Source organism: Oncorhynchus masou, chromosome 5, assembly GCF_036934945.1.
Source record: "Oncorhynchus masou masou isolate Uvic2021 chromosome 5, UVic_Omas_1.1, whole genome shotgun sequence".
In the NCBI taxonomy this organism is placed as follows: Eukaryota; Metazoa; Chordata; class Actinopteri; order Salmoniformes; family Salmonidae; genus Oncorhynchus; species Oncorhynchus masou.
In genome coordinates this window covers 21,977,362-21,998,056 of record NC_088216.1, presented here as the reverse complement: position 1 = coordinate 21,998,056, position 20,695 = coordinate 21,977,362, and the positions used below count along the sequence as shown (strand labels likewise).

At 43.8% G+C, this 20,695-nt stretch overlaps 1 protein-coding gene across 1 annotated transcript in view; it reads left to right on the top strand.

Annotated features, from left to right (window-relative positions):
- The first annotated feature begins 389 nt into the window (after positions 1 to 389).
- LOC135537056 (sodium/potassium/calcium exchanger 3-like) overlaps positions 390 to 20,695 on the top strand; it is an 81,292-nt gene continuing 60,986 nt past the window's right edge. Inside the window, exons 1-2 of the mRNA XM_064963271.1 lie at positions 390 to 870; positions 9,621 to 9,755. Of these exons, the coding sequence (XP_064819343.1) occupies positions 672 to 870; positions 9,621 to 9,755 (334 nt within the window). The 5' untranslated portion in view covers positions 390 to 671. The remainder of the gene's footprint in view (positions 871 to 9,620; positions 9,756 to 20,695) is intronic.

The following is a 20,695-nucleotide window of genomic DNA, read 5'->3' as shown; positions in this document are numbered from 1 at the left end:
ATTCTTGAAGTAAAGTGGTGATCCTAACTGAATTTTTACTAGGATGAAATGTCAGGAATTTTGAAAACCCGAGTTTAAATGTATTTGGCTAAGGTGTATGTAAACTTCCAACTTCAACTGTGTATTGATGTAAATGTATGTAATTCAGCTATCGTGTATTATTAAGGCCAACATCATGCAAAAAAACCTTTCCAAGAAGAGGGTAGTGATAGGCAGTGTACTGAGCCTCGAAAAAAAATTATGTTGTACTCTCACTGTCTCTAGGCAATTTCTACGTCAAACAGCTTGCACATTTGATCAAACCGTTCTCTCTCGCTCTCTCTCTCTTGTCGGACACAGCATCCTACAATCACATCACCATACACATCAGTGAGCAATCTCGCGTTGCGCGCCCGAGCCGCCACTGTCGCATCTATGGAGCGCTCACGCAGCCTGTCCTACTATTGCATGGAATAAAAATGTAATATGACATAGAAGCAAGACGACCTGGCACTTCAAAAGGAAAACAAACCTTTCAGTCCACATCTCAACACTCGCGACTTTCCAACGATACCGACCTGAAACTTTTACCTTACACCCCCCCACCCCCCTCACACCGTTCCCCCACGTTATATCCGTTCGTGTAAAATTCCCTCAGAGAGCTTTGCTGCTCATTTCACTCCGGCGGCAACATGGACGAGGAAGAAGCCGCGGAAAGGATGTCTCCAGCCGGAGTCCGACCTCGGAATCGCCCGCCACAAGTGATGCTGAACCAGAAAAAGATCAAAGCGAGACGGAAAAAGCGAAGGGAGTTGGTTTTGATCCAAATATGCTTGTTGGGAGGGATGCTTCTCTTCGTCAAGGGGTTCTCCTACCTAGCAGAAAATTCAGGTGAGGGTAGGCCTATCAACTTACCCCCCTGTTGAGGGATGGAATGCTGAAGTGGGAGTTCCATAATGGCTGTTATGTAGCCCATAGAGTCCATTGTTTTGTTACCATGTTTTGTAATAATACAAAGTTACATTGATTTTGCACATCATGCAAATTGTGTTTAAACTGGAGGCTACTTTTGAGTTGTTCTCGTTTTGCACATTTCTGAACTGGACTGGAGTGTGGTCAGGGGTGTCATGCACCCCCAAAATCTGAGGGGGCACAAAGTATGTGAGGATGGCTGGTGTGTGTGTGGTCATTTTTGAAACAACTGAACAGTTTTTTTCCTGCACTGTTGAGCACGGGTTGGAACCAAATTAATTTTCCAATAGTTTCATTCTGAACAGAACAATTATTTTTTTCGTTCCAGTACACTGTTCTGACCGGCATAATAAAGTTCAGAACCAGTTCGAACCCCCCCCAAAAAGTAACAGTTCATGGCGTTCCTTTCTGTTTCATTTTAAACCTCTGAAATATATATATTTTTGTACATTTAGCTCAACAATAAATTTCTTCACCAAAAGGAGCACATAGAGCATTTTGCTGTTGAGAGGTTAAGCGATTTAATCTGTATAGGAAAGTTATTCAGAGCAAATTGTATTTTGCCGCAACAGTATGGTTTAATCATAATGAAAGACAAACGCACACTGTGCTGCCAGTCACAGTGTAGAGTGCAATATGCAACTCAAATTCTGAGGAGGAAGCTTGGATTGAATCAGTGGGCATCTTGTTATGACATGAATTATCTGAATTAAGCCCAAATAATTATACCTATGGAGGAGTGGCTTCTACAAAGAAACTTTTAATGTCAATGAACTTCCGAGTTGGTTTAAAGTTGGACCACTGTAAACGTTAGCTAGCTAGCTAACAAGCTTGTGTGTACAGAGCAGCACCAGAATAAAAACATGTCTTACCTTTTTTCTAGTTAATAAATCCAATGTGACAACTATAGTATCCTTAGCTAGCGTTGAAATGTCCATCCATTCTTCTCTAATGAACCATCTCTCCCTAATTTCTGGATTACGCTTGTAAAGTTGTCAGTAGGCTACAGTAACCTATGTAATGTTGTCAGTAGGCTACAGTAACCTATGTAATGTTGTCAGTAGGCTACAGTAACCTATGTAATGTTGTCAGTAGGCTACAGTAACCTATGTAACATCGTCAGAAGGCTACAGTAACCTATGTAATGTTGTCAGTAGGCTACAGTAACCTATGTAACATCGTCAGTAGGCTACAGTAACCTATGTAATGTTGTCAGTAGGCTACAGTAACCTATGTAACATCGTCAGTAGGCTACAGTAACCTATGTAATGTTGTCCGTAGACTACAGTAACCTATGTAACGTCGTCGGTAGGCTACAGTAACCTATGTAATGTTGTCAGTAGACTACAGTAACCTTTGTAACGTCGTCAGTAGGCTACAGTAATGTTGTCAGTAGGCTACAGTAACCTATGTAACATTGTCAGAAGGCTACAGTAACCTATGTAACATTGTCAGAAGGCTACAGTAACCTATGTAACATTGTCAGAAGGCTACAGTAACCTATGTAATGTTGTCAGCAGGCTACAGTAACCTATGTAATGTTGTCAGTAGGCTACAGTAATGTTGTCAGTAGGCTACAGTAACCTATGTAATGTTGTCAGAAGACTACAGTAACCTATGTAATGTTGTCAGTAGGCCACAGTAACCTATGTAATGTTGTCAGTAGGCTACAGTAACCTATGTAATGTTGTCAGTAGGCTACAGTAACCTATGTAATGTTGTCAGTTGACTACAGTAACATATGTAACATCGTCAGTAGGCTACAGTAACCTATGTAATGTTGTCAGAAGACTACAGTAACCTGTGTAATGTTGACAGTAGACTACAGTAACATATGTAACATCGTCAGTAGGCTACAGTAACCTGTGTAATGTTGTCAGTAGGCTACAGTAACCTATGTAATGTTGTCAGTAGACTACAGTAACCCATGTAACATCGTCAGTAGGCTACAGTAACCTATGTAATGTTGTCAGCAGGCTACAGTAATGTTGTCAGTAGGCTACAGTAACCTATGTAATGTTGTCAGTAGGCTACAGTAACCTATGTAATGTTGTCAGTAGACTACAGTAACACATGTAACATCGTCAGTAGGCTACAGTAACCTATGTAATGTTGTCAGCAGGCTACAGTACTGTTGTCAGTAGGCTACAGTAACCTATGTAATGTTGTCAGAAGGCTACAGTAATGTTGTCAGTAGGCTACAGTAACCTATGTAATGTTGTCAGAAGACTACAGTAACCTATGTAATGTTGTCAGTAGGCCACAGTAACCTATGTAATGTTGTCAGTAGGCTACAGTAACCTATGTAATGTTGTCAGTAGGCTACAGTAACCTATGTAATGTTGTCAGTTGACTACAGTAACATATGTAACATCGTCAGTAGGCTACAGTAACCTATGTAATGTTGTCAGAAGACTACAGTAACCTGTGTAATGTTGACAGTAGACTACAGTAACATATGTAACATCGTCAGTAGGCTACAGTAACCTGTGTAATGTTGTCAGTAGGCTACAGTAACCTATGTAATGTTGTCAGTAGACTACAGTAACCCATGTAACATCGTCAGTAGGCTACAGTAGCCTATGTACTGTTGACAGCAGGCTACAGTAATGTTGTCAGTAGGCTACAGTAACCTATGTAATGTTGTCAGTAGGCTACAGTAACCTATGTAATGTTGTCAGTAGACTACAGTAACACATGTAACATCGTCAGTAGACTACAGTAACCTATGTAATGTTGTCAGCATGCTACAGTACTGTTGTCAGTAGGCTACAGTAACCTATGTAATGTTGTCAGTAGGCTACAGTAACCTATGTAATGTTGTCAGTTGACTACAGTAACATATGTAACATCGTCAGTAGGCTACAGTAACCTATGTAATGTTGTCAGAAGACTACAGCAACCTGTGTAATGTTGACAGTAGACTACAGTAACATATGTAACATTGTCAGTAGGCTCCAGTAACCTGTGTAATGTTGTCAGTAGACTACAGTAACCTATGTAATGTTGTCAGCAGGCTACAGTAATGTTGTCAGTAGGCTACAGTAACCTATGTAATGTTGTCAGAAGACTACAGTAACCTATGTAATGTTGTCAGAAGACTACAGTAACCTATGTAATGTTGTCAGTAGGCTACAGTAACCTATGTAATGTTGTCAGTAGGCTACAGTAACCTATGTAATGTTGTCAGTAGACTACAGTAACATATGTAACATCGTCAGTAGGCTACAGTAACCTATGTAATGTTGTCAGCAGGCTACAGTAATGTTGTCAGTAGGCTACAGTAACCTATGTAACGTTGTCAGAAGACTACAGTAACCTATGTAACGTCGTCAGTAGGCTACAGTAACCTATGTAACGTTGTCAGTAGGCTACAGTAACCTATGTAATGTTGTCACTAGACTACAGTAACCTATGTAACGTCGTCAGTAGACTACAGTAACCTATGTAATATCGTCAGTAGGCTACAGTAACCTATGTAACGTTGTCAGTAGACTACAGTAACCTATGTAATGTTGTCAGTAGGTTACAGTAACCTATGTAATGTTGTCAGTAGACTACAGTAACCTATTTTACATCGTCAGTAGGCTACAGTAACCTATTTGTCAGCGTCAGCAGGCTACATTAACCTATTTTACATCGTCAGCAGGCTACAGTAACCTATTTGACACTGTCAGCAGGCTACAGTAACCTATTTTACATCGTCAGCAGGCTACAGTAACCTATTTTACATCGTCAGTAGGCTACAGTAACCTATTTGACATCGTCAGCAGGCTACAGTAACCTATTTTACATCGTCAGCAGGCTACAGTAACCTATTTGACACTGTCAGCAGGCTACAGTAACCTATTTTACATCGTCAGCAGGCTACAGTAACCTATTTGACATCGTCAGTAGGCTACAGTAACCTATTTGACATCGTCAGCAGGCTACAGTAACCTATTTGACACTGTCAGCAGGCTACAGTAACCTATTTTACATCGTCAGCAGGCTACAGTAACCTATTTTACATCGTCAGTAGGCTACAGTAACCTATTTGACATCGTCAGCAGGCTACAGTAACCTATTTGACACTGTCAGCAGGCTACAGTAACCTATTTGACATCGTCAGCAGGCTACAGTAACCTATTTTACATCGTCAGCAGGCTACAGTAACCTATTTGACATCGTCAGCAGGCTACAGTAACCTATTTGACATCGTCAGTAGGCTACAGTAACCTATTTGTCAGCGTCAGCAGGCTACAGTAACCTATTTGACATCGTCAGCAGGCTACAGTAACCTATTTGTCAGCGTCAGCAGGCTACAGTAACCTATTTGACATCGTCAGCAGGCTACAGTAACCTATTTGACATCGTCAGCAGGCTACAGTAAACTATTTGACATCGTCAGCAGGCTACAGTAACCTATTTTACATCGTCAGCAGGCTACAGTAACCTATTTGACATCGTCAGTAGGCTACAGTAACCTATTTGACATCGTCAGTAGGCTACAGTAAACTATTTGACATCGTCAGCAGGCTACAGTAACCTATTTGACATTGTCAGTAGGCTACAGTAAACTATTTGACATCGTCAGCAGGCTACAGTAACCTATTTGACATCGTCAGTAGGCTACAGTAACCTATTTGACATCGTCAGCAGGCTACAGTAACCTATTTTACATCGTCAGCAGGCTACATTAAACTATTTGACATCGTCAGCAGGCTACAGTAACCTATTTGACATTGTCAGTAGGCTACAGTAACCTATTTGACATTGTCAGTAGGCTACAGTAACCTATTTGACATCGTCAGCAGGCTACAGTAACCTATTTGACATCGTCAGTAGGCTACAGTAACCTATTTGACATCGTCAGCAGGCTACAGTAACCTATTTTACATCGTCAGCAGGCTACAGTAACCTATTTGACATTGTCAGTAGGCTACAGTAACCTATTTGACATCGTCAGTAGGCTACAGTAACCTATTTTACATCGTCAGCAGGCTACAGTAAACTATTTGACATCGTCAGCAGGCTACAGTAACCTATTTGACATTGTCAGCAGGCTACAGTAACCTATTTGACATCGTCAGTAGGCTACAGTAACCTATTTGACATCGTCAGTAGGCTACAGTAACCTATTTGACATCGTCAGTAGGCTACAGTAACCTATTTGACATCGTCAGTAGGCTACAGTAACCTATTTGACATCGTCAGTAGGCTACAGTATGGCTTTCGGTTCTGTTCCCTGAATCGTTTCCAACCCCTGATCTAGAGCCATAATTATTATGCTTAATTTTTCTGCATGTCTAAGCATAGGGTACCTCTTGATTTGTCTGTATCCTCCTGACGGGTGATTCTTTTTTTAATAGAAACTAAATATGCTTCTCTGCTCAATTCTGGGTAAAAGATTGGAAGGAATGTGAGTCTTTTTCAGTACATTTAGCAATTGCTTGTCTTTCTCAAGTCTACCAACCTTGCCAGCATGGCATGCCAGCTAAGATAGTTTGACAAGCTAGCTACTCCAACATCATTGATTGCTGAAATGGCAAATTGGTAGCTAGTTATGCAGTTGGGTTAGCTAAAGCCAACTTGATAAAATTGCTACTAGGTGGCTAGTAGTATTACAGATAAACAACAAAACATAAAAATATGTATATTTACAGTACCAGTCAAAAGTTTGGACACACCTATTCATTCTATTTTTTAAATATTGTTTGTACTATTTTCTACATTGTAGAATAATAGTGAAGGCATCATAACTATTAAATAAGACATATGGAATCATGTAGTAACCAAACAAGTGTTAAACAAATTCTTCAAAGTAGCCACCTTTGCCTTGATGACAGCTTTGCATACTCTTGGCATTCTCTCAACCAGATTCATGAGGATGCATGGGATGGATGCATTTCAATTAACAGGTGTGCCTTGTGGAATTTCTTTCCTTCTTAATGCATCTGAGCCAATCAGTTGTGTTCTGACAATTTAAGGGTGGTAGACAGAAGAAAGCCCTATTTGGTTAAATACAAAGTCCATATTATGGCAAGAACATCTCAAATAAGTAAAGAGGAACAATAGTCTGTCATTACTTTAAGACATGAAGTTCAGTCAATCTGGAAGATTTCAAGAACTTTGAAAGTTTCTGTAAGTGCAGTCTCAAAAACCATCAGGCTCTATGATGAAACTGTCTCTCATGAGGACCGTCACAAGAAAGACCCAGAGTTACCTCTGCTGCAGAGGATAAGTTCATTAGAGTTACCAGCCTCAGAAATTGCAGACCAAATAAATGCTTCACAGAGTTCAAGTAACAGACACATCTCAACATAAACTGTTCAGAGAAGACTGCGTGAATCAGGCCTTCAAGGTCGAATTGCTTCAAATAAACCAATACTAAAGGACATCAACAAGAAGAAGAGACTTGGTTGGGCCAAGAAACATGAGCAATGGACATTAAACCAGTGGAAATCTGTCTTTTGGTGTGATGAGTCCAAATTTGAGATTTTTGGTTCCAATCACCAAGTGTTTGTGAGACCAAGTGTTGAGTAGGTGAATGGATGATCTCCACATGTGTGGTTCCCACCGTGAATTTTTATTTTATATTTTACCAGGCAAGTCAGTTAAGAACAAATTCTTATTTTCAATGACGGCCTAGGAACAGTGGGTTAACTGCCTGTTCAGGGGCAGAACGACAGATTTGTACCTTGTCAGCTTGGGGGTTTGAACTTGCAACCTTCCGGTTACTAGTCCAACACTCTAACCACTAGGCTACCCTGCCCCATGAAGCATGGAGGTGTGGGGGTGCTTTGCTGGTGACAGTGTCTTTGATTTATTTAGAATTCAAGGCGCACTTAACCAGCATGGCTATCACAGTATTCTGCAGTGATACACCATCCCATCTGGTTTGGGCTTAGTGGGACTATCATTTGTTTTTCAATGGGACAATGACCCAAAACACACCTCCAGGCTGTGTAAGGGCTATTTGACCAGTGAGAGTGATGGAGTGCTGCATCAAATGACCTGGTCTCCACAATCACCTGACCTCAACCCCATTGAGATGGCTTGGAATGAGTTGGACCGCAGAGTGAAGGAAAAGCAGCCAACAAGTGCTCAGCATATGTGGGAACTCCTTCAAGACTGTTGGAAAAGCATTCCTCATGAAGCTGGTTGAGAGAATGCCAAGAGTGTGCAAAGCTGTCATCAAGGCAAAAGGTGGCTACTTTGAAGAATCTAAAATATAGTTTAACACTTTTTTGGTTACTCCATGATTCCATACGTGTTATTTCATAGTTTTGATGTCTTCACTATTATTTGACAATGGAGAAAATAGTAAAAATAAAGAAAATCCCTTGAATGAGTAGGTGTGTCAGAGAAGCATAGCCTGTACAACCGCTGTAAAGCTCAGGTGTTTTATACTGCAGCTAAATTGAAATCAGGGCAGAATACCCAGGGGTATACTAAAAACATTTCTCCAGGTTACAGAGAGAGACAAAATATGTCCACTCCTACTCTCTTCCTCTACTACTCTATACAAAGCACTTTAACTTTAAAACACACAGCTTGCTATTCGAGGTCGACGTTTACTTTTCGTGAGCTGTCACTTATATCCCATTGAGTCTTCATTACAGAACAGGGACAGAAGGCTTGGTGCTTGTATATGAATATTCATATTTCATACTCATGATTTGTGCATCACTGCTATGTCAGTGTGCGCATCCTGGTAACGGAACAACGCAATGCAACAGGGACACATATTACTGTGTGTGTGTGTGTGTTCAAACCAACAATGACACTCCAGTTAATGCATTTATCCACTTCCCATTGTGTGCCTCTGTGAAACTGTTAAACAACGTGCCGAATATATATATTAGTTATGTTGATTATTTATGATCCACTTCATGACGTGCGTGCATGTGTGTGTTGTGTTTTCTGAACTTAGTGGAGAAGCACTCAACGCCTTGCAGGCATTGACACATTAATCACCGGTGCGATATGCTTGTTATTTCTGTGTGTGTGCGTGTAAGTACGTGTGTGTGTGTGTATGGATGGCCTGTGTGTGTGTGTCTGTGAGAGTAGGTGAATACACACTGAATGTTGGCACGCAATGCCCACTGCCTGCCTGGTGAGTACAGAATCAAAGGTGATGATGCCAGGTGGAAAGTTCAGCCATACCTCTAGGTCTGACTATAGGACATTTGAATACCTCTGTTTCTGATTTCGATTCTAAGCATTTCTCTTTTGTGTCTGTCAGCCAGCTGAAAAGGTTGGAGTGGGTTGAGGGTTGTCCAAAGAAGAAAATGAATGAATCCTGTACCCTGTTTTTGCCTCTAGATGTGTTCTTTATTCAGAGTGCACTCATGATTCAAGTGGAATTTTGTGTGATTCAATACAATGTATTCTGCCCCCAGTCCTTTCCCTTCGTTTCATTCCTCAGTGCATAATAACTTGATAAATATAACTTCAACACTGACAAAATAATCCTCCTCAGACTTTTTGTTGATTTCAAAGTAGATCATGGTCATGTTAAGTAGGGACAAAACAGAGTAAAACAGAGAGAAGCCGGGAGGTATTGCTTAACTGGTCCATTTTTTAAAATCATTTTCATTTTGTGATCAAAATTCTTTGCAACAATGTGCCCTAATGAACATGCCCTGGTTACCTCGTTTCAAGCCTCCTCTACCTGTGTCTCGTAGGTTATGACACATCCAGCCCCACCACATATGATGATGAGCGATGGGGAGGCAGGAAGCTACTGCAGGAGGTGGACACATTGGACAGTAATAACAGCATGGAAGAGGATGGGGAAAAGAAAAACTGCACCGAACCAGGTAACAAAATGAAAGAAAGAAATGAAACATCTCATATCCCTTCCTGTCTTGCCCCCGCTCCAGGTAAGAGAGAAAGAAGGAAGAAAGAGAGCACCCCGTATTCTCCCTCCCTCCCTCCGTTATTCCCATCTCACCTTGTCCTCCCAAACTGGGGTAAAACAGACTGTTGGGTCAGATAGGCTCCCATGAGCCTACAGTACATCACTCACACACTCTCTCTCACACACACACACACACACACACACACACACACACACACACACACACACACACACACACACACACACTTTAGTGTTCTTTCTGGGTGTTTCAGCACTTTTCACACTTATTCTCGGTCACATTCTGGGACCCTGTAGCTTTTCTGACAAGTGAAAGTCCCCAGTTTCCATGGCGACCTCTTATCTGATCATCAACGAGCGACTTAGGCTTGACTGTTCAAGCCGGCACTCGTCGTCGATGGGTGAATGGTGTGTAAGAATGCTTGAGTTACATGTTACACACTGCTAGATGAAATGGTGCTGTATAGAACCACAAAGGGTTAAATCCCTCAAATAAATACAACTGTATATATATATATATACAGTACTAGTCAAAAGTTTGGACACACCTACTCATTCAAAGATTTTTCTTTATTTTATATTTTATATTTGTTACTATTCAAAGTAGCCACCCTTTGCCTTGATGACAGCTTTGCACACACTTGACATTCTCTCAACCAGCTTCATGAGGTAGTCACCTGGAATGCATTTAGAATTTCTTTCCTTCTTAATGTGTTTGAGCCAATCAGTTGTGTTGTGACAAGGTAGCGGTCCATATTATGGCAAGAACAGCTCAAATAAGCAAAGAGAAACAACAGTCCATCATTACTTTAAGACATGAAGGTCAGTCAATCCGGAAAATTTGAAGAATTTGAATTTGAAGTTTCTTCAAGTGCAGTCGCTAAAACCATCAAGCGCTATGATGAAACTGGCTCTCAAGAGGACTGCCACAGGAAAGGAAGACCCAGAGTTACCTCTGCTGCAGAGAATACGTTCGTTAAAATTACCAGCCTCAGAAATTGCAGTCCAAATGAATGCTTCACGGAGTCACAGAGTTCAAGTAACAGACACATCTCAATATCAACTGTCCAGAGATGACTGCGTGAATCAGGCCTTCATGGTTGAATTGCTGCAAAGAAAGACACCAATAAGAAGAAGAGACTTTTTGGGGCCAAGGAACATGAGCAATGGACATTAGACCGGTGGAAATATGTCCTTTGGTCTGATGAGTCCAAATTGGAGATTTTTGGTTCAAACCGCAGTGTCTTTGTGAGATGCAGAGAAGGTGAACGGATGATGTCCGCATGTGTGGTTCCCACCGTAAAGCATGGAGGAGGAGGTGTGTTGGTGTGGGGGTGCTTTGCTGGTTACAATGTCTGTGATTTATTTTGAATTCATGGCACACTTAACCAGCATGGCTACTACAGCATTCTGCAGCAATACCCCATCCCATCTGGTTTACGCTTAGTGGGACTATCATTTGTTTTTCAACAGGACAAGGACCCAACACACATCCAGGCTGTGTAAGGGCTATTTGAAAAAGGAGAGTGATTGAGTGCTGCATCAGGTGACCTGGCCTCCACAATCACCTGTCAGCAACCCAATTGAGATGGTTTGGGATGAGTTGGACCGCAGAGTAAAGGAAAAGCATCCAACAAGTGCTCAGCATATGTGGGAACTCCTTTAAGACTGCTGGAAAAGCATTCCCCATGAAGCTGGTTGAGAATGCCAAGAGTGTGCAAAGCAGTCATCAAGACAAAAGATGGCTACGTTGAAGAATCTAAAATGTAATTTAACGCTTTTTTGGTAACAACATGATTCCATATGTGTTATTTCATAGTTTTGTAAGTCTTCACTATTATTCTACAATGCAGAAAAACCCTTGGATGAGTAGGTGTGTCCAAACTTTGACTGGTACTGTATATATACAGTTGAAGTCGGAAGTTTACATACGCTTAGGTTGCAGTCATTAAAACTTGTTTTTCAACCAGATGTTTACATACACTAAGTTGACTGTGCCTTTAAACAGCTTGGAAAATTCCAGAAAATTATGTCATGGCTTTAGAAGATTCTGATAGGCAAATTGACATCATTTGAGTCAATTGGAGGTGTACCTGTGGACGTATTTCAAGGCCTATCTTCAAACTCAGTGCCTCTTTGCTTGACATCATGGGAAAATCAAAAGAAATCAGACAAGATTTCAGAAAAACAATTGTAGACCACCACAAGTCTGGTTCATCCTTGGGAGCAATTTACCAACGCCTGAAGGTACCACGTTCATCTGTACAAACAATAGTACGCAAGTATAAACACCATGGGACCACACAGCCGTCATACCGCTCAGGAAGGAGACGCGTTCTGTCTCCTAGAGATTAACATACTTTGGTGCAAAAAAGTACAAATCAATCCCAGAACAAGAGCAAAGGACCTTGTGTAGATTCTGGAGGAAACAGGTACAAAAGTATCTATATCCACAGTAAAAACGAGTCCTATGTCGACAGCCTGAAAGGCAACTCAGCAAGGAAGAAGCCATCGCTCCAAAACCGCCATAAAAAAGCCACACTACGGTTTGCAACTGCACATGGGGACAAAGATTGTACCTTTTGGAGAAATGTCCTCTGGTCTGAAGAAACAAAAACAGAACTGTTTGGCCATAATAACCATTGTTATGTTTGGAGGAAAAAGGGGGAGGCTTGCAAGCCAAAGGACACTATCCCAACCGTGAAAGACAGGGTGGCAGCATCATGTTGTGGGGGTGCATTGCCACAGGAGGGACTGGTGCACTTCACAAAATAGATGGCTTCATGAGGGAGGAAAAGTATGCGGCTATATTGAAGAAACATCTCAAAACATCAGTCAGGAAGTTAAAGCTTGATCGCAAATGGGTCTCCAATTGGACAATGACCCCAAGCATACCTCCAAAGTTGTGTCAAAATGTCTTTGTGGCCATCACAAAGCCCTGACCTCAATCAATAAGAACATTTGTGGGCAGAACTGCAAAAGCATGTGCAAACAGGGAAGCCTACAAACCTGACTCAGTTACACCAGCTCTGTCAGGAGGAATGGGCCAAAATTCACCCAACTTATTGTGGGAAGCTTGTGGAAGGCTACTTGAAACGTTTGACCCAAGTTAAACCATTTAAAGGCAATGCTACCAAATACTAATTGAGTGTCTGTAAACCTCTGACCCACTGGGAATGCGATGAAAGAAATAAAAGCTGAAATAAATCGTTCTCTCTACTATTATTCTGACATTTCACATTCTTGAAATAAAGTGGTGATCATAATTGACCTCAGACAGGGAATTTTTACTAGGATTAAAAATCAGGAATTGTGAAAAACTGAGATTAAATGTTTTTGGCTAAGGTGTATGTAAACTTCTGACTTCAACTTTAACTGCTAAGCACCATTATTCTTAGCAGTGTACTTGACAGGTTTAGAAGCGCATTCCCCTACAGAGTTAATAAAGTGATTCAAATCTTAGGCTTTTTCTGAGTCAATTTGAAGCAGGTCTCTTATATGTCTTTCATCTTCAAAATCCCACATCCCTTCCCCATATGAACCACATCATCACCATCATCATCATCTTCCAGACCGGCCTATCCTGCATCATCTAGCCCCGTGTCTATTTATAGCCCCATATGGATGGTGGATATTTGACATTCAACTCTGTTGTAAATGATGGGTTGAGCTGAAGCTTGGGAGAAGGGGGGAGGAGAAGAGTGGATGGAGAGGGTTTCACTGAAGGATTGTATTGATGTTTTGTTTTCTTACCTTAAGCTATAAGATAATGATGACACACACACGCTGTCATATCCCCCCACACACACCCTTCACCATTTACCTTACCCACCACATTCACCCTCCTTTCCCCCACTCTCTGGTGTGCTAATTAAGCAAAATGGCCACAATCAATCTCCCATCTCATCCTCCTCCCCCAAGGTCACCCTTGTGGTCTATAAAAGGGAGATGGGGGTCAGAGGTGAAGTTATTCTCCTTTCCCTGCCTATTATAGTTCACCTCTCCTTCTCCTTGTTAAAATGAAAGTGAGCGTTTAAGAGGCCAGGACTCTGGGGTGACTCCAGTGATGCGTGGCATAAAGGTAGAGGTTGGACGAAATGATAACCTCTCCTTTAAATATGTATTTACGCACGCACGCTCACACACACACACACACACACACACACACACACACACACACACACACACACACACACACACACACACACACACACACACACACACACACACAGTTTGGACTAATAACCTCTCTTAAAAGTCTACCTTCTTTCACCCCTTTTCGTGTTCCTAGTAAAGATAGATGTAGTTTGTGTTCGTGTTAAGAGTGAGTCATGTGTTGATTTGACCTTTTGAGAAAGTGCTTTTTGGGAGGGTGAGGGGGGTGTATGATTGTGTTTATGAATGCGTGTGTCTGTTGGTGTGCTAGTGTACACTTAGAGTGTGTGCAAATGTGTGTGTCTGTGAGTGCGTATTTTTTCGTCTGTCTGTGTGTGTTATTGTCCGTGTGAGAGAGAGTACCCTGTATGCGTGTCTGTGTCTGAGTACCGGTATCCCTGCTGCCCCAGCAGTGGAGATGGACATGTGTACAGTATAGTATAGTACAGTACCAGTATCCCTGCTGCCCCAGCAGTGGAGATGGACATGTGTACAGTACAGTACAGTACCCCTGCTGCCCCAGCAGTGGAGATGGACATGTGTACAGTATAGTATAGTACAGTACCAGTACCCCTGCTGCCCCAGCAGTGGAGATGGACATGTGTACAGTATAGTATAGTACAGTACCAGTACCCCTGCTGCCCCAGCAGTGGAGATGGACATGTGTACAGTACAGTACCAGTACCCCTGCTGCCCCAGCAGTGGAGATGGACATGTGTACAGTACAGTACAGTACCCCTGCTGCCCCAGCAGTGGAGATGGACATGTGTACAGTATAGTATAGTACAGTACCAGTACCCCTGCTGCCCCAGCAGTGGAGATGGACATGTGTACAGTATAGTATAGTACAGTACCAGTACCCCTGCTGCCCTAGCAGTGGAGATGGACATGTGTACAGTATAGTATAGTACAGTACCGGTACCCCTGCTGCCCCAGCAGTGGAGATGGACATGTGTACAGTATAGTATAGTACAGTACCAGTACCCCTGCTGCCCCAGCAGTGGAGATGGACATGTGTACAGTATAGTATAGTACAGTACCGGTACCCCTGCTGCCCCAGCAGTGGAGATGGACATGTGTACAGTATAGTATAGTACAGTACCAGTACCCCTGCTGCCCCAGCAGTGGAGATGGACATGTGTACAGTATAGTATAGTACAGTACCGGTATCCCTGCTGCCCCAGCAGTGGAGATGGACATTTGTACAGTACAGTATAGTACAGTACCAGTACCCCTGCTGCCCCAGCAGTGGAGATGGACATGTGTACAGTATAGTATAGTACAGTACCAGTACCCCTGCTGCCCCAGCAGTGGAGATGGACATTTGTACAGTACAGTATAGTACAGTACCAGTACCCCTGCTGCCCCAGCAGTGGAGATGGACATGTGTACAGTACAGTACAGTACAGTACCAGTACCCCTGCTGCCCCAGCAGTGGAGATGGACATGTGTACAGTACAGTACAGTACCAGTACCAGTACCCCTGCTGCCCCAGCAGTGGAGATGGACATGTGTACAGTATAGTACAGTACAGTACCAGTACCCCTGCTGCCCCAGCAGTGGAGATGGACATGTGTACAGTACAGTATAGTACAGTACCAGTACCCCTGCTGCCCCAGCAGTGGAGATGGACATGTGTACAGTACAGTACAGTACCAGTACCAGTACCCCTGCTGCCCCAGCAGTGGAGATGGACATGTGTACAGTACAGTACAGTACCAGTACCAGTACCCCTGCTGCCCCAGCAGTGGAGATGGACATGTGTACAGTACAGTACAGTACAGTACCAGTACCCCTGCTGCCCCAGCAGTGGAGATGGACATGTGTACAGTACAGTACAGTACCAGTACCAGTACCCCTGCTGCCCCAGCAGTGGAGATGGACATGTGTACAGTACAGTGCAGGCCTTGATGACGCTCGGCGTAAGCTCTCCTGAAGTACCTGCAGAAGGCTTCTCTGATTGTTCTGTTCCTTCCACCAACGTCCTGCTGCTCCTACACTTCAGACGGAACCCCTCATTTCACTAACACACACACAAGAACACACACATTACACACACAAACACAAACAAACACACACCCGCTGCCAGAAAGACATGAAATTACCCATAACCCGTCATTACGCCCACCTTCGATGATTTTAATTGCGGGGACCCCGCTGGGTGAGTTGATTTCTGATGCTTGTTTTGGGGAATGGGGAGGAGATAGGAGAGATGAGAGGAGAGGGAGGGAGGAGAGGAAAGGAGAGGAGGGGAGGGGAAAGGAGAGAGGATAGGAGGGGAAAGGAGAGAGGATAGGAGGGGAAAGGAGAGAAGAAATGAGGGGAGGGGAAAGGAGAGAGGAGAGGAAAGGAGAGAGGCGAGGAAAAGAGAGAGGCGAGGAAAGGGGAGAGGCGAGGCGAGGAAAGAAAAGGAGAGAGGAGAGGAAAGGAGAGAGGCGAGGAAAGGAGAGAGGCGAGGAAAAGAGAGAGGAGAGGAAAGGAGAGAGGAGAGGAAAGGAGAGAGGCGAGGAAAGGGGAGAGGAGAGGAAAAGAGAGAGGAGAGGAAAGGAGAGAGGAGAGGAAAGGAGAGAGGCGAGGAAAGGAGAGAGGAGAGGAGAGGAAAGGAGAGAGGTGGAAAGGAAGGGAGGGGAAAGGAGAGATGAGAGGAAAGATGAGGAGCGAAAGGATAGAGGAAAGGGGGGGAGGGGAAAGGAGGAGAGGGGAAATGAGAGAGGAGAGGAGGGGATGGGAGAAAAGAGCAGAGGAGGGGAGGGGAGGGCAAAGGAGAGAGGATAGGAAAGGAAGGGAGCAGAAAGGAGAGAGGAGAGGAAAGATGAGGAAAGGAGAAAGTAGAGGAAAGGAGGGGAGGGGAAAAGAGAGAGGAGAGGAGGGGAGGGGAGGGGAGAAAAGAGCAGAGAATGGGAAAGGAGAGGGGAGGAAAGGAGAGAATGTATGGATGAGACTAGATAAAGATATAGAATATGCCAGAAAAGAAGAGAGGGAACAAGCCACAGGTATGGCTTCAGAGGCTTTTGGTAGTGTAGGTAGATGGGTGTTCTCACTCTTCTTCTGGTGGTGTAGGTAGATGGGTGTTCTCAATCTTCTGGTAGTGTAGGTAGATGGGTGTTCTCACACTTCTGGTAGTGTAGGTAGACGGGTGTTCTCACTCTTCTGGTAGTGTAGGTAGATGGGTGTTCTCACTCTTCTGGTAGTGTAGGTACATGGGTGTTCTCACTCTTCTGGTAGTGTAGGTAGATGGGTGTTCTCACTCTTCTTCTGGTGATGTAGGTAGATGGGTGTTCTCACACTTCTGGTAGATGGGTGTTCTCACACTTCTGGTCGTGTAGGTAGATGGGTGTTCTCACTCTTCTGGTGGTGTAGGTAGATGGGTGTTCTCACTCTTCTGGTAGTATAGGTAGATGGGTGTTCTCACTCTTCTGGTAGTGTAGGTAGATGGGTGTTCTCACTCTTCTGGTAGTGTAGGTAGATGGGTGTTCTCCCTCTTCTGGTAGTGTAGGTAGATGGGTGTTCTCACACTTCTGGTCGTGTAGGTAGATGGGTGTTCTCACTCTTCTGGTAGTGTAGGTAGATGGGTGTTCTCACTCTTCTGGTAGTGTAGGTAGATGGGTGTTCTCACTCTTCTGGTAGTGTAGGTAGATGGGTGTTCTCACTCTTCTTCTGGTGGTGTAGGTAGATGGGTGTTCTCACACTTCTGGTAGTGTAGGTAGATGGGTGTTCTCACTCTTCTTCTGGTGGTGTAGGTAGATGGGTGTTCTCACACTTCTTCTGGTAGTGTAGGTAGATGGGTGTTCTCACACTTCTTCTGGTGGTGTAGGTAGATGTGTGTTCTCACACTTCTTCTGGTAGTGTAGGTAGATGGGTGTTCTCACACTTCTTCTGGTAGTGTAGGTAGATGGGTGTTCTCACACTTCTTCTGGTAGTGTAGGTAGATGGGTGTTCTCACACTTCTTCTGGTTGTGTAGGTAGATGGGTGTTCTCACTCTTCTGGTAGTGAAGGTAGATGGGTGTTCTCACACTTCTTCTGGTAGTGTAGGTAGATGGGTGCTCTCATTCATCTTCTGGTAGTGTAGGTAGATGGGTGTTCTCACACTTCTGGTAGTGTTGGTAGATGGGTGCTCTCATTCATCTTCTGGTAGTGTAGGTAGATGGGTGTTCTCACACTTCTAGTAGTGTAGGTAGATGGGTGCTCTCACTCTTCTTCTGGTAGTGTAGGTAGATGGGTGTTCTCACACTTCTGGTAGTGTAGGTAGATGGGTGCTCTCATTCATCTTCTGGTAGTGTAGGTAGATGGGTGTTCTCACACTTCTAGTAGTGTAGGTAGATGGGTGCTCTCATTCATCTTCTGGTAGTGTAGGTAGATGGGTGTTCTCACACTTCTAGTAGTGTAGGTAGATGGGTGCTCTCATTCATCTTCTGGTAGTGTAGGTAGATGGGTGTTCTCACACTTCTGGTAGTGTAGGTAGATGGGTGTTCTCACACTTCTTCTGGTGGTGTAGGTAGATGGGTGTTCTCACACTTCTTCTGGTAGTGTAGGTAGATGGGTGTTCTCCCACTTCTTCTGGTAGTGTACGTAGATGGGTGTTCTCACACTTCTTCTGGTAGTGTAGGTAGATGGGTGTTCTCACACTTCTTCTGGTAGTGTAGGTAGATGGGTGTTCTCACACTTCTTCTGGTAGTGTAGGTAGATGGGTGTTCTCACACTTCTGGTAGTGTAGGTAGACGGGTGTTCTCACTCTTCTGGTAGTGTAGGTAGATGGGTGTTCTCACTCTTCTGGTAGTGTAGGTAGATGGGTGTTCTCACTCTTCTTCTGGTGATGTAGGTAGATGGGTGTTCTCACACTTCTGGTAGATGGGTGTTCTCACACTTCTGGTCGTGTAGGTAGATGGGTGTTCTCACTCTTCTGGTGGTGTAGGTAGATGGGTGTTCTCACTCTTCTGGTAGTATAGGTAGATGGGTGTTCTCACTCTTCTGGTAGTGTAGGTAGATGGGTGTTCTCACTCTTCTGGTAGTGTAGGTAGATGGGTGTTCTCCCTCTTCTGGTAGTGTAGGTAGATGGGTGTTCTCACACTTCTGGTCGTGTAGGTAGATGGGTGTTCTCACTCTTCTGGTAGTGTAGGTAGATGGGTGTTCTCACTCTTCTGGTAGTGTAGGTAGATGGGTGCTCTCACTCTTCTTCTGGTAGTGTAGGTAGATGGGTGTTCTCACACTTCTGGTAGTGTAGGTAGATGGGTGCTCTCATTCATCTTCTGGTAGTGTAGGTAGATGGGTGTTCTCACACTTCTGGTAGTGTTGGTAGATGGGTGCTCTCATTCATCTTCTGGTAGTGTAGGTAGATGGGTGTTCTCACACTTCTAGTAGTGTAGGTAGATGGGTGCTCTCACTCTTCTGGTAGTGTAGGTAGATGGGTGTTCTCACTCTTCTGGTGGTGTAGGTAGATGGGTGTTCTCACTCTTCTGGTAGTGTAGGTAGATGGGTGTTCTCCCTCTTCTGGTAGTGTAGGTAGATGGGTGTTCTCACACTTCTGGTCGTGTAGGTAGATGGGTGTTCTCACTCTTCTGGTAGTGTAGGTAGATGGGTGTTCTCACTCTTCTGGTAGTGTAGGTAGATGGGTGCTCTCACTCTTCTTCTGGTAGTGTAGGTAGATGGGTGTTCTCACACTTCTGGTAGTGTAGGTAGATGGGTGCTCTCATTCATCTTCTGGTAGTGTAGGTAGATGGGTGTTCTCACACTTCTGGTAGTGTTGGTAGATGGGTGCTCTCATTCATCTTCTGGTAGTGTAGGTAGATGGGTGTTCTCACACTTCTAGTAGTGTAGGTAGATGGGTGCTCTCACTCTTCTGGTAGTGTAGGTAGATGGGTGTTCTCACTCTTCTGGTGGTGTAGGTAGATGGGTGTTCTCACACTTCTTCTGGTAGTGTAGGTAGATGGGTGTTCTCACACTTCTTCTGGTGGTGTAGGTAGATGGGTGTTCTCACACTTCTTCTGGTAGTGTAGGTAGATGGGTGTTCTCACACTTCTTCTGGTAGTGTACGTAGATGGGTGTTCTCACTCTTCTTCTGGTAGTGTAGGTAGATGGGTGTTCTCACTCTTCTGGTCGTGTATGTAGATGGGTGCTCTCACTCTTCTTCTGGTAGTGTAGGTAGATGGGTGCTCTCACTCTTCTTCTGCTGGTGTAGGTAGATGGGTGTTCTCACACTTCTTCTGGTAGTATAGGTAGATGGGTGTTCTCACTCTTCTTCTGTTAGTGTAGGTAGATGGGTGTTCTCACTCTTCTTCTGGTAATGTAGGTACGGGTAGATAGGTGCTCTCACTCTTCTCAGGGACTGGAGAAGATTCCGATGAGGAGTGTTGGGTTTTAATGAGATGGATTTGCTCTGTGGTTTGTAGGAAGGGTAATTAGCCCTATGCACTTGTAGGGCATAGGGTTATGTAGCAAAGGAGGCTGGTGGAGGGGAGTTATAGGAGGATGGGTTCATTGTAATGGTGTGAATGGAACGGAGTTCAATGTGGTTTCCATATGTTTGATACCGTTTCATACATTCCATTCCAGCCTTTACAATGAGTCCGTCCTCCTATAGCGCCTCCCACCAGCCTCCTCTGCTATGTAAGCTATTTTCACTCTGCATCGGGCCAGAAAAGGGAAGAGAAGAGATGTGTGAGATTGCTGATCGGGCTGTGTGGTTGAAGAATAGGTGACAGACAAAGAGTGAGAGAGACCCAAATGAT